General features: G+C 37.3%; 1 protein-coding gene across 1 annotated transcript in view; it reads left to right on the forward strand.

Annotated features, from left to right (window-relative positions):
* Positions 1-13,949, forward strand: part of STAG1 (stromal antigen 1) — a 374,182-nt gene that overhangs the window by 21,388 nt on the left and 338,845 nt on the right. The window contains exons 2-3 of the mRNA XM_010858254.1: positions 1,129-1,240; positions 7,784-7,886. Coding sequence (XP_010856556.1) covers positions 1,212-1,240; positions 7,784-7,886 — 132 coding nt within the window. The 5' untranslated portion in view covers positions 1,129-1,211. The remainder of the gene's footprint in view (positions 1-1,128; positions 1,241-7,783; positions 7,887-13,949) is intronic.

The following is a 13,949-nucleotide window of genomic DNA, read 5'->3' on the forward strand; positions in this document are numbered from 1 at the left end:
GGGGTAGCTCCTCTCGACCATGCATATTAAAAAGCAGAGACATTACCTTGTCAACAAAGGTCCGTCTAGTCAAGACTATGGTTTTTCCAGTGGTCATGTATGGATGTGAGATTTGGAGTATAAAGAAAGCTGATTGCTGAAGAATTGATGCTTTTGAACTGTGGTGTTGGAGAAGACTCTTGAGAGTCCCTTGGACTGGAAAAAGATCCAACGAGTCCATCCTAAAGGAAATCAGTCCTGACTATTCATTGGAAGGACTGATGTTGAAGCTGAAACTCCAATACTTTGGCCACCTGATGCAAAGGGCTGACTGAAAAGACCCTGATGCTGGGAAAGATTGAGGGCAGGAGGAGAAGGGGATGACAGAGGATGAGATCGTTGGATGGTATCACCAACTCAATGGACATGGGTTTGGGTGAACTCTGGGAGTTGGTGATGGACAGGGAGGCCTGGCATGCTGCGGTTCATGGGGTTGCAAAGAGTCAGACATGACTGAGCGACTGAACTGAATTGAACTACAGCAGCATTATTTACCATAACCAAAATATGGAAACAGCTTTATGTGTCCATGGACTTAACGAATAGAGGAAACCTGGTTGTCTCTGTGTACACACAGTGGAATGTTACTCAGTCTTTAAAAAAAACAAAAAAACAACTGATCATTAGACAACTTGGATTAGCCTGGAAGGCTAATGAAATTAGCACCACAGAGAAAGGCAAATATCACATGAGATCACTTATATGTGATATCTATAGAGTGGGTAGACTTATGGGAAAAGTAGTGGAAAAAGTAGTTGCCAAGGGCAACGTGGTAGAAATAAGGAGCGATTGGTGAAAGGTACAAACTTTGTTCTAAATGAATATGGTCTGAAGATCTAACATATAATAAAGTGACTGTAGTTGATAACACTTTCTTGTATAATTGAAATTTTATGAGAGAGTAGAATATATTAAATGTTTGGGCCAAAAAAGAAGATGTGTGAGATGATGGATGTATTAACTCAGTGAGGGACGCCCTTCACTGTGTGTCCATATATCAAATTGTCTTGCTGTAACTGTCTTATAGTTTGTCAACTATACATTAGTAAACTGGAAAAATAATTTCTTTCTTTCTTTTTTAATTAACAGGATTACCTTTGAGGTTATTTTGAAAGTTTTGAGTTGTACAGTACTTGATTATTTTGCTGCATTGTGGAAAGATCTTTGCAGCAATGATTACTTCAGAGTTACCTGTGTTACAGTAAGTATTACAGCTTTTCATTTTTTTAAATTCTTGTAACACTTTTCTGTATCAAAATACTTTTATTAATGAGACATGAAATGTGTTCTTTGATAGTTGGGCAATATGTTTGAAGTAAAAGAACTATTAGAGGTTATACTTATTATATCCATCTATAGCCCTTGCATTTTCATGTCACTATGTAATGCCCATGTTACTGAACAAAAAAGTTACTATCTCATTTTAGGATTCAGCAGAAACTATGACTCTGGGCTGGTTTCACATGCCAACTTCTTCTGTAAATAAAGTGTTAATGAAACAAAATCACACTGACTCCTTTGCAGGATTGTTTATGTGCTAGAGAAAAAATTAACCTGCAAACAGAAATATTTTGTTTGACTATATAGACAAGAGTTTGTAAACCTCTATCCCATATCACCCTCTCACCCCTTCTTTTCCCTGGGATTGAGATTGTAATTGATGAGTCCTTCTTGGCATCTAATTAGATTTTGGTGGCGTCTAATTTCTGGTGGCATCTAATTAGATTTTGTTGGAGTTACAGGACACGTTTAGAATTTGATCTTGTTTTCGATTCTCTGGGAAATGTGATCGTGTAATGGCAAATACTTTTCCTTTTATAGGTTTCATTAAGCTCCAATGTAGGAATCTATATAGTCTGATCGTGTATGATAACAGCAGTTTAGATATAATCAAAGTGACCAACAGCTTACATAATTATTTATATGTTTTTATAGTTCCAGATCATTTATATGTGTTTTTTCTAAGAAATTGTAGTCTCCTTCCAGTTGGTCTCCTGTCCTTCTGTTTTTCCTCCAGAGTTTTAAGACAGAATGCTATCCAAATTACTTTACATGCTAAAAGCCATCAATACCTACCCTAATAATTTGTCTAAATATGAAAGTGTTAATCGTTCAGCTCTGTCTGACTCTGTAACCCTCCAGGCTCCTCTGTCTAGGGGATTCTGCAGGCAAGAATACTGGAGTGGCCAGCCATTCCCTTCTCTAGGGGATCTTCCTGACTCAGGGATCAAACCCTGGTCTCTTGCATTGTGGGAAGATTCTTTACTGTTTGAGCCACCCGGCAAACTTTACTATTTATTAAACGTTATTAAATATCGCCAATTACACCATATTATTTATTCCACCAAATGTTGTAGTAGAGCTATGCTAGGCTTTGAGGAGAAAGAGAAAGTGGAAAAAACTCACTTTGTCCTTGTTGCCATGAAGCTTATAGAGATAGATATTAATCAAATAATCACCAACATATAGATTTAAACTGCTTTGAAGGTAAGCTAGAGGATTTTATTAGAATTTTAATACATGCCTTGAATTAGTCTACTTTTCTAAGGAAGAAGTGTAGGGAGATAGGAGGAATCGTGATAGGAGGAATCACAGTGTGTTTGAGGGACTGAAATAAAGCTGTGATTTTTCTTTTTTCAGGATTAAAGATGGAGAGTGGGGTGAGATATGGCTTGCAAGTAGAGTAGGGCTGTATTGTATAGGATCTGCTAAGTCTTAAATTAAAAATTTTGAGGTTGTTTTCCCCTGGAAGTAGAAGGAAATCATCATAGAGTTTTAATCATGAAAGAGACAGAATAAGATACATTGAAAATCATTCTTAGTACACAGTATAGTGATTTGACTGGAAAAGGCAACAGAAGAAACGAGGAGTCTTTTTAGGAGAAACGTGTTGCAGTGTCCAGGCCAGAGATAATAACAACTTGAGCTAAAACGATTACAGTGAAAATGGAGAGAGTAAGGCAGAATTTAGAGAGTTTTCGGGGGATTAAAAAGAATGACTTTATAAGGTTGAATATGATTTTTCTATTCTCTTTATTTATGTCCAGTAGTCATTTGCAGGCTTTTTGGTAGAGCAGTTTGGTTGAAGTTTGAGTTTGCATAGCCCTTGATCCAGCTTTCTTTGTCTGTTCTAGAGAGGTGTTTGTTGATGTGTAATAAGAGTTAAGGTGCAAGGATAGTTGTTTCACCTCTGTTTGTAGTAGTTAAAAACTGGAGACAGTCAAAGTACTCACAGATAGTGAACTTATAGAGTAGAATTTAGGAATCCTTTGTATTTGTAGGAAAACTCCTATTAATTTAAGTTTAAAAAATTAAAATGTAGACATTGCTTTGTATTTATGTATATATATGCCAGAACATAAGTATTTATGACAGTATTGATAAAACTTAATAATCTTGTTCTGCAGATTGAAATTCAGAGTTAGGGTATAGTGAAGTGAAACTCTTCCTTGAAATTAAAAATCATACTTATGTATTCTCATAAATAAAAAATACATACACTGATTGAAGTATGTTAGTTGTTTGTTGATAATAACTTTCATCTTTTAAGCTGGCTGAAGTATGAAGAATTAGAAAGTAGTTGTAATTTTTTCTGTTGTCAGTGAACTATTGCTGAAGGATAAATTAATTTCACTAATGGGACACATTTTGTATCCTTGGAACAAATTTGCTTTTGTATTTGCCTGGAGATTTCTATAAGCATCAAAAGTACTAGTGTATTCTGTCCACATAAGAGAAATACTAAACATAATATTTGCATTCTGCCATCCTGCCGTGGAGATAGAGAATTCACATTTACCTTGAGATCTAAGATTTTCAGATCTTTCATTTCCTCATTTGTAAAACTGAGACATCAATATGTTGTCTTAATAAGGTTTTGTGCATAGGTAATGTGTATAAACCGGCACACAGTATATACTAAATGGTCTATTTGGATTATAGTGGGGGAGAAAAAGCAGTATGATTTATTATTCTTAATTAAATAGGTGATTGAAAGACTACTGATACTGTTTCAGAAACCTGTTTTTATAAATATTATTGGACCACAGCAATATCCATTCACTTGTCTTTATGAATGGCCATATTCATGCTGTGGTCCACAAGTTGAGTATCAGATACAGAGAACTTCATACCATTCAGCCTAAAATATTTACTGTATAGCCCTTAAAGAAAATGTTTACTGACCCTTGGACTAGATCAGTATTATTTATAGTTTTAAATACCAAATTGCCTTTGAAGGTTTGCAAACAAAGAAGGAACATGATGTGAGAATATTAGTGACAGTAGTGTGTAGAGTGGCTGGGACAGGGAAATGTTAGAAGCAGAGAGATAAGTTGTGATTAATTCAAAAAGTTGTGATTATGGTAGTAATCATAAAAAGAATCGGAGACGGAATTAGTACATAGAGAACGACTCAGGAGGATTTTTAACTGATGGCCTAAGAGAAAGACTGATGTGATTGTAGGTTTGAGTACAACAGGGTAATGGTGACAATAATAAGTTTATAAAACAGTGCAAATTTGGGTATTAATAAATTAGTTATTCAGTGATATTGCTTTGAGTAGAGAGCTAGAAATAAGTCATACCTGGACTTAATTTTATGTGTGCTATTTGGTGAATTTGCGATGGTATGTAAAGAAGTGTTACACATACAGTTGAAAATCTTGAATTACAGATAGGTCTATTGTTAATATACTGAAGTCATTTGCATAAAAGTTCCACATCAATTGGATGAGATCTCCAAGAGAGGTTAGTTTAAAGGGAAAAGAGCAGATACTAATGAGATGAGCTTTAAGGGATCAAAACAAAGAGAATGGAGCTAAGAGCCGTCAGTGGAGCAGTTTCAGAAATACTAAGTTGTGAGTTGAGTTTACCATTTGCTTTGTACCCTTCCTCTTATTTGCAGTTGTATATAGATACAGTTAGTAATATAGAATTCAGTGAAGATATTTTTGTTAATATTATCCATGTGTTTTTAATGCCATGCTAGGGCCAGTCTGTATTGGCCTGGAGAGCTGAATATTAAATTTCCAGGAATTTTGTGACCTTGTTAAATATAACATGCATGCATGTGTGCATGCTGAGTTGCTTCAGTTGTATCCGACTCTTTGCGACCCTATGGATCTCTGTAGCCTTCCAGATTCCTCAGTCCATGGGATTCTCCAGGCCTGAAGACTGGAGTGGGTTGCCATGCCCTCCTCCAGGGTGTCTTCCCTACCCAGGGATAAAACGTGCATCTCTTATGTTTCCTGCATTGCAGGCGGATTCTTTACCACTTGCAGCCCTGAGAAGTCCAGATGTAACATAGCTGTTATGGAAAGTTAAATTGTGCAAGCTTAAAATTAAATAAATCCTATTAAAAATAAAAGTAAATTTTCAAAACTCATCACTTCCTAATTATTTTACATCTTACCATTTTCTATGCTCTCAAGGTTTTTATTTATTCCATGTATGGTGGAAATACTTTGTAGTAGTATACTACTATTGTTAATTACTTCTCAACTCTGTATTTGGTGATGTCACTTTGCTAGTTTGAATTTGGTTGTGATAAGAGTATTCACTTTATGAAAACCAGCAAACACAATAAATCAGAACTTAGTTTATTGTTTTGTTGTTTGTAGACTCAATAAAGTGACGTAGAAATTGTTAATAAAGCAGATTAACCTTAAAGATGTATCAGGTCTTTAGTCATTATATTATGATACCACAAAAATTTGAGGACATATCCTTCTAGTGTTTGAGAACTATTACATATGCAATTCAGTAAAGAAGATGCTCACAACATTGACCAATGAGTGAAGTTCCAACAGATGGCTTTGTCATTTCTTTTGCATTCTGTTCATTAAAGTGCACAAAGGTATCAACTGTCTTGCACATCAAAAGCCTGTTCGCTCATCAGTTGAAACCATAGGTTAGCTAGGGATACAAGAGTTTCACAAAATTACCAAATCATTTTATATGAATCTGTAAACTAGATAGATGCTAAAAATTCTCCAAGCCAGGCTTCAGCAATACGTGAACCATGAACTTCCAGATGGTCAAGCTGCTTTTAGAAAAGGCAGAGGAACCAGGGATCAAATTGCCAACATCTGCTGGATCATGGAAAAAGCAAGAGAGTTCCAGAAAAACATCTATTTCTGCTTTATTGACTATGCCAAAGCCTTTGACTGTGTGGATCACAATAAACTGTGGAAAATTCTGGAAGAGATGGGAATACCAGACCACCTGATGTGCCTCTTGAGAAACCTGCATACAAGTCAGGAAGCAACAGTAAGAACTGGATATGGAACAATAGATTGGTTCCAAATAGGAAAAGGAGTATGTCAAGGCTGTATATTGTCACCCTGCTTATTTAACTTCTATGCAGAGTACATCATGAGAAACACTGGGCTGGAGGAAGCACAAGCTGGAATCAAGATTGCTGGGAGAAATATCAATAACCTCAGATATGCAGATGATACCACCCTTATGGCAGAAAGTGAAGAAGAATGAAAGAGCCTCTTGATGAACGTGAAAGAGGAGAGTGAAAAGTTGGCTTAAAGCTCAACATTCAGAAAACTAAGATCATGGCATCTGGTCCCATCACTTCATGGGAAGTAGATGGGGAAACACTGGAAACAGTGTCAGACTTTATTTTTCTGGGCTCCAAAATCACTACAGACAGTGATTGCAGCCATGAAATTAAAAGACGCTTACTTCTTGGAAGGAAAGTTATGACCAACCTAGACAGTGTCTTAAAAAGCAGAGACATTCCTTTGCCAACAGAGGTCTGTCTAGTCAAGGTTATGGTTTTTCCTGTGGTCATGTATGGATGTGAGAGTTGGACTATAAAGAAAGCTGAGCGCCGAAGAATTGATGCTTTTGAACTGTGGTGTTGGAGAAGACTTTTGAGAGTCCCTTGGACTGCAAGGAGATCCAACCAGTCCATTCTAAAGGAGATTAGTCCTGGGTGTTCTTTGGAAGGACTGATGCTAAAGCTGAAACTCCAATACTTTGGCCACTTCATGCAAAGAGTTGACTCATTGGAAAAGACTCTGATGCTGGGAGGGATTGGGGGCAGGAGGAGAAGGGGACGACAGAGGATGAGATGGTTGGATGGCATCACTGACTCAATGGACATGGGTTTGGGTGAACTCTGGGAGTTGGTGATGGTCAGGGAGTCCTGGCGTGCTGTGGTCATGGGGTTGCAAACAGTTGGACCCGACTGAGTGATTGAACTGAACTAGATAGAATTTATGAAAAAGAATATTGTGCATTTTTATTATTGTTTGTAATTTGTGTGCTCTACTGCATTTACATTGGTACTGTTTCTAATAATTTATGTGCATAAGTTCTTTGAAGTGCCATTCTTAAACATTTACTAACACACTTTCATTATATTAGGAAATCAATAAAGTTCCTCCCAAGCCTTTATTTTTTTTATATTCAAGAATCAGTCTTTTGCAGTTGTATTTTGCATTTATATTTTCTATAGCAGCTGCCATTTCCACAGTCATTTCCTTGTCTGTATTTCTGTGTTTGGAAAATCATTTTATTCATTGTTACATAATATTAACCAGGGAGGGTAATATTTTGAATTTGCTAAAGATTTTTTTCTGAACGTGAAAGCATAAACCACTTCTAATTAGCTATATGTGTACATACAGCAAAAGGTAAGAAAGCTAGAGGAATAGAGCTGCATTGTATTGTTAATAGGTATGTATTTATTAATTTGTTCACTAAAATAATGTATCATATTTTCTAGAGATTCAACTAATGAGACTACTGCCCATTCTGATGCTGGCAGTGAACTTGAAGAAACAGAGGTCAAAGGAAAAAGAAAAAGAGGTCGACCTGGCCGGCCTCCAGTATGTATATACTTGTCATCTTTGTTTCTATAATGGTTACCAAGTAAAGGTTCTTGATATGAGCTATATGTTAATTATAATACTGTAAATACTTTTTAAAATCGTACACATTAGAATGTCTTGGAAACTTTGCTTCATAAATAGCCTTAGCAGTGGTTAGAAAAAGAAAATTAATTATAGTATCTTTTTTGCTTTCCATGCCTCTCTTATAAATAAATGGTAGTCCATGTGAAGGAATTGGGAAGATGATCGACATGGAATGAGATGTAGTTATGATTTCCTTGCTTTTTATTTTTAGATGGAGCTCTGATTTCTTGTGAGCTCTTTATGCATTTTTGTAGTATTTGAGTTCAGTCTCAGAATATATTCTCATTTACACATGATTGAGAAGTTTAGAAAAGCTCTAATTATTCTTATTGTATGGTATCTTTATGTCATATGAGTACACAGTCATTTAATTGAAAGTAGTACTGTCAGAGGCAGTAGTATCAATGGTATCAGTGAGTTAAAGCTTGTATTATTTTATACTCACCTTTATGAGTATAAAGGTGAGTTGACTTTGTTATTGCAGTTTTAAAATTTTATTTTATAAAAATTCTTACTATGAAAAAAAAATTCTTATTAGGGAAAAATTTAGCCTCCTTCTGTGGAAGTCATAATAGTATAATAAACTCTGCATATAAATCTAAGTTACGGCAGTTATCAAGTCATTGCCAATCTTTTTTTCCTGTGTTATTTTTGAAGGTCATTCTAGATAGCATTCTATCTTTGAATATTTCAGAATGTATCTAAAAGATAAGGGCTTCCCTTCTCTCTTTTTTAAACATCACTGCATGACTTAGCAACTAAACAACAACAACCAATATCATTCTTATAATGCAAGATGACAGTATTTTAGTAAAATCACCAAATAAGACATTTAAAGTTTATAATCATCTCATAAATATTATCTTTTAAAAACTAGTTTGTTAGTTTGACTCATGATCTACCTATTGCAATCAGTGGTTATGTTATTTAACCAGTTATTATATATGTATGTCATCTGTAGTGACTTAAAAATGTTTTTTCGGAGAAGGCAATGGCACCCCACTCCAGTACTCTTGCCTGGAGGATCCCATGGACGGAGGAGCCTGGTAGGCTGCAGTTCATGGGGTCGCGAAGAGTTGGACACGACTGAGCGACTTCATTTTCACTTTTCACTTTCATGCATTGGAGAAGGAAATGGCAACCCACTTCAGTGTTCTTGCCTGGAGAATCCCAGGGACGGGGGAGCCTGGTGGGGTGCCGTCTATGGCGTCGCACAGAGACGAACATGACTGAAGCGACTTAGCAGCAGCAAAAATGTTTTTTTATGTTAATTTTGTTCTATTAATATTTATCTGTTTGCCACAGTTTCTTATTAGATTCAGTGAAACTCCATAGCATTTACTTTCCAGGACAATCTTACAACAACAAAGAAAGGGATAGAAGGATGACATCTACAGTTTTCTTTACACTTGATTTTATCCTTCACCTTTATGTAAAGTAAAAAATAGTGGAGGAAAAGACATATATCATAGGCAGTCTTTATAATCCTTTATTTTGTAGAAGTATTTGATGCTATGGTATTCCTTTAAAAAACATGTTGGGCAAAGTGAGAGTCTTGTAGCTAGAAGCGGTAGACTCTTTGAGTTTGTCTTACTACTATATGGTTTTTCTAAGACTATTGGCAAGTCACATTGCCTTCTCTACAATTCATTGTTTATAAGTACACATTTTGAAATAAGACTAAAGTTGCTTGAAGATAATAGAATATACTGCAAACATGATTGCTTTCTTGAATTTGTTCCCCTCCAGTTAAAATTCTTTACTTAATAATTCAGGTTAAGTGCTGTCTTCTTCAAGAACACCTTTATTTATTTTCCTAAACAGAATTTATCACCCCTTCAGCAGTCTGTTGTATTATTTTTTATAACCTATTTAGTTTTGACTTGTCTATAGCTATAGTCTACAGCTATATTCATGTAATGTTTTGCTTTCCTGATGAAAAGGAGTCTGTGTATCCAAATGCTTAGCTCTTTTGTGGTTAGAAATAAGATTTTATTTTTAGTGAAATTGGCTTCCCTGGTGGTTCAGACTGTAAAGAATCTGTAGTGCAGGAGACTGAGGTTGTGTCTGTGGGTAGGGAAGATCCTCTGGACAAGGGAATGACTACCCACTCCATTATTCTTGCCTGGAGCATTCCATAGGCAGAGGACCCTGGTAGGCTACAGTCCGTGAGTTTGCAAAGAGTCCGACATGACTGAAGGACTAACACTGACTTTAGTAAAACTGCTACTACATAATCTAATATGTAAATAGTACATGTTCATCCCATGTTTCTAGTATGGAAAAACTGTCAACCATCATAGGATAATAGCATTCTAGAGACATGTGTTAGACTCTAGTCCTTATATTCACACTCATTAGTCACATAGCTTTTTATATTTTTACCTGACTCAGACCCATTTCTTAACTTTGGAAACAAAAGAGCTGCCTGAGTTTCTACTCTGGGCTTTGTACTGTATTGATGTTTTTTATGTCATTTAATCTTCATACCAGTACTGTTAAATAGGTCTTGTATGCAGTTTACAAAGTAGAAAACAAAAAAAGAAAGTGGCTGAGGTCACACTGTTGCATAAGGAACAAAGCTAGGATTTAAATTCATAACCTGCCTCCCAAATTCTTTCCCTCAAGAATGCCAAAATACCAAGATGTTAATTAAAATTGAGAGGTATAATTGTCAGAATGATCATATTTGAGTTATTCCACAGTACCTGTTCTGAAGATGGCTTGGGCACTTGCCCTCAACTGGCTCCATTTTGAACAATTCTAAGTTTTGGTTCATAAACTTTTTGTTACCATTCATTCTTGTTAAAAGGACTTTATGGATCTCTTATTTTACTAATTTACTCAGTGAAATGAAGAAAAAATTGTATAAGGACTTCTGCTTTGGGCAGCATTATTTTCCTTATTTCTAAATTCTTAGGAGACATTTCATTTTTGGTGTTTCTTTTCAGTAGGTTATTATTTCAGAGACTTTTCTTACTGAACTGTTACTTTGCAGATGTCCTAATTCGTACTTGTTAATTATTGTGGCTCTGAAAGGATGATGCTATCCAAGAGTTGCACTCAGTATGTCAGAGGATCTGGAAGACCCAGCAGTGGCCACAGGACGAGAAAAGGTCAATCCTCATCCCAATTCCCAAGAAGGGTAGTACTAAAGAATGTTCAAATCAAAGGACAGTTGTAGTCATCTCCCTTGCTAGTAAGGTCATGCTTAAAATCTTGCATGCTAAGCTTCAGCATTATGTGAACCAAGAACTTCCAGATGTCCACACTGGGTTTGAAAAAGGCAGAGGAACCAGAGATCAAATTGCCAACATCTGCTGGATAATAGAGAAAGTAAAGGAATACCAGAAAAACCATGTTTCATTGTCTGTGCTAAAGCCTTTGACTCTGTGAATCATAACAAACTACGGAAAGCTCTTAAAGAAATGGAAATACCAGACCATGTTACCTGTCTCCTGAGAAACCTGTATGTGAGTCAAGAAGCAACAGTTCACACCCTGTATGGAACAACTGATTGGTTCAGGATCGAGAAAGGAATACGACAGGGCTGTCTGCTGTCACTGTGTTTGTTTACACGCTGAACACATTATGAGAAATGCCGGATGGGACGATTTACAATGTGGAATCAAAATAGACAGTAGAAACATCAACAACCTCAGATATATGGATGATACCACTCTAATGGCAGAAAACAAAGAGGTATCAAAGAGCTTCTTGATGAGGGTGAAGGAGGAGAGTAGCAAAACTGGCTTAGAACTAAGTATTAAAAAACTAATGGGATCTGGCCCCGTTCAGTTCAGTTCAGTTCAGTACAGTCACTGAGTTGTGTCCGACTCTGCAACCCCATGAGCCGCAGCACGCCAGGCCTTCCCTGTCCATCACCAACTCCCGGAGTTCACTCAAACTCAGGTCCATCGAGTCAGTGATGCCATCTAGCCATCTCATCCTCTGTCGTCCCCTTCTCCTCCTGCCCCCAATCCCTCCCAGCATCAGAGTCTTTTCCATGAGTCAACTCTTCCCATGAGGTGGCCAAAGTACTGGAGTTTTAGCTTCAGCATCATTCCTTCCAAAGAACACCCAGGACTACTCTCCTTTACAATGGACTGGTTGGGTCTCCATGAAGTCCAAGGGATGCTCAAGAGTCTTCTCCAACACCACAATTCAAAAGCATCAATTCTTTGGCGCTTAGCTTTCTTAACTGTCCAACTCTCACATCCATACATGACCACTGGAAAAACCATAGCTTTGACTAGATGGACCTTTGTTGGCAAAGTAATGTCTCTGCTTTTGAATACGCTGTCTAGGTTGGTCATAACTTTCCTTCCAAGAAGTAAGCGTCTTTTAATTTCATGGTTGCAATTACCGTCTGCAGTGATTTTGGAGCCCCCCAAAATAAACTCAGCCACTGTTTCCACTGTTTTTCCATCTATTTTCCATGAAGTGATGGAACCAAATGCCATGATCTTAGTTTTCTGAATGTTGAGCTTTAAGCCAACTTTTTCACTGTCCACTTTACTTTCATTAAGAGGCTTTTTAGTTCCTCTTCACTTTCTGTCATAAGGGTGGTGTCATCTGCATATTTGGGATTATTGATATTTCTCCTGGCAATCCTGATTCCAGCTTGTGCTTCTTCCAGCCCAGCGTTTCTCATGATGTACTCTGCATAGAAGTTAAATAAGCAGGGTGACAGTATACAGCCTTGACATACTCCTTTTCCAATTTGGAACCAGTCTGTTGTTCCATGTCTAGTTATAACTGTTGCTTCCTGACCTGCATGCAGGTTTCTCAAGAGACAGGTCAGGTGGTCTGGTATTCCCATCTCTTTCAGAATTTTCCAGTTTATTATTATCCACACAGTCAAAAGCTTTGGCATATTCAATAAAGCAGAAATAGATGTTTTTCTGGAACTCTCTTGCTTTTTCCATGATCCAGCGGATGTTGGCAATTTGATCTCTGGTTCCTCTGCCTTTTCTAAACCCAGCTTGAACATCTGGAAGTTCACGGTTCACGTTTTGCTGGCTTGGAGTTCACGAAGCCTGGCTTGGAGAATTTTGAGCATTACTTTACTAGTGTTATAACTGGACATGAAACAACAGACTGGTTCCAAATAGGAAAAGGAGTATGTCAAGGCTATATATTGTCACCCTGCTTATTTAACTTCTATGCAGAGTACATCATGAGAAACGCTGGGCTGGAAGAAGCATAAGCTGGAATCAGGATTGCCAGGAGAAATATCAGTAATCCCAAATATGCAGATGACACCACCCTTATGACAGAAAGTGAAGAGGAAATAAAAAGCCTCTTAATGAAAGTGAAAGAGGAGAGTGAAAAAGTTGGCTTAAAGCTCAACATTCAGAAAACGAAGATCATGCCATCTGGTCCCATCACTTCATGGGAAATAGATGGAGAAACAGTGGAAACAGTGGCTGAATTTATTTTTAGGGGCTCCAAAATCACTGCAGATGGTAATTGCAGCCATGAAATTAAAAGACGCTTACTCCTTGGAAGTCAAGGTATGACCAACCTAGATAGCGTATTCAAAAGCAGAGACATTACTTTGCCAACAAAGGTCCATCTAGTCAAGGCTATGGTTTTTCCAGTGGTCATGTATGAGTGTGAGAGTTGGACTGTGAAGAAAGCTGAGCGCCGAAGAATTGATGCTTTTGAATTGTGGTGTTGGAGAAGACTCTTGATCATCCCTTTGACTGCAAGGATATGCAACCAGTCTATTCTAAAGGAGATCAGTCCTGGGTGTTCTTTGAAAGGAATGATGCTGAAGCTGAAACTCCAGTACTTTGGCCACCTCATGGGTAGAGTTGACTCATTGGAAAAGACTCTGATGCTGGGAGGGATTGGGGGCAAGAGGAGAAGGGGATGACAGAGGATGAGATGGCTAGATGGCATCACTGACTCGATGGACATGAGTTTGAGTGAACTCCGGGAGTTGGTGAGGGACTTGGAGGCCTGGCGTGC

Source organism: Bison bison, unplaced genomic scaffold, assembly GCF_000754665.1.
Source record: "Bison bison bison isolate TAMUID 2011002044 unplaced genomic scaffold, Bison_UMD1.0 scf7180017864384, whole genome shotgun sequence".
NCBI lineage: Eukaryota > Metazoa > Chordata > Mammalia > Artiodactyla > Bovidae > Bison > Bison bison.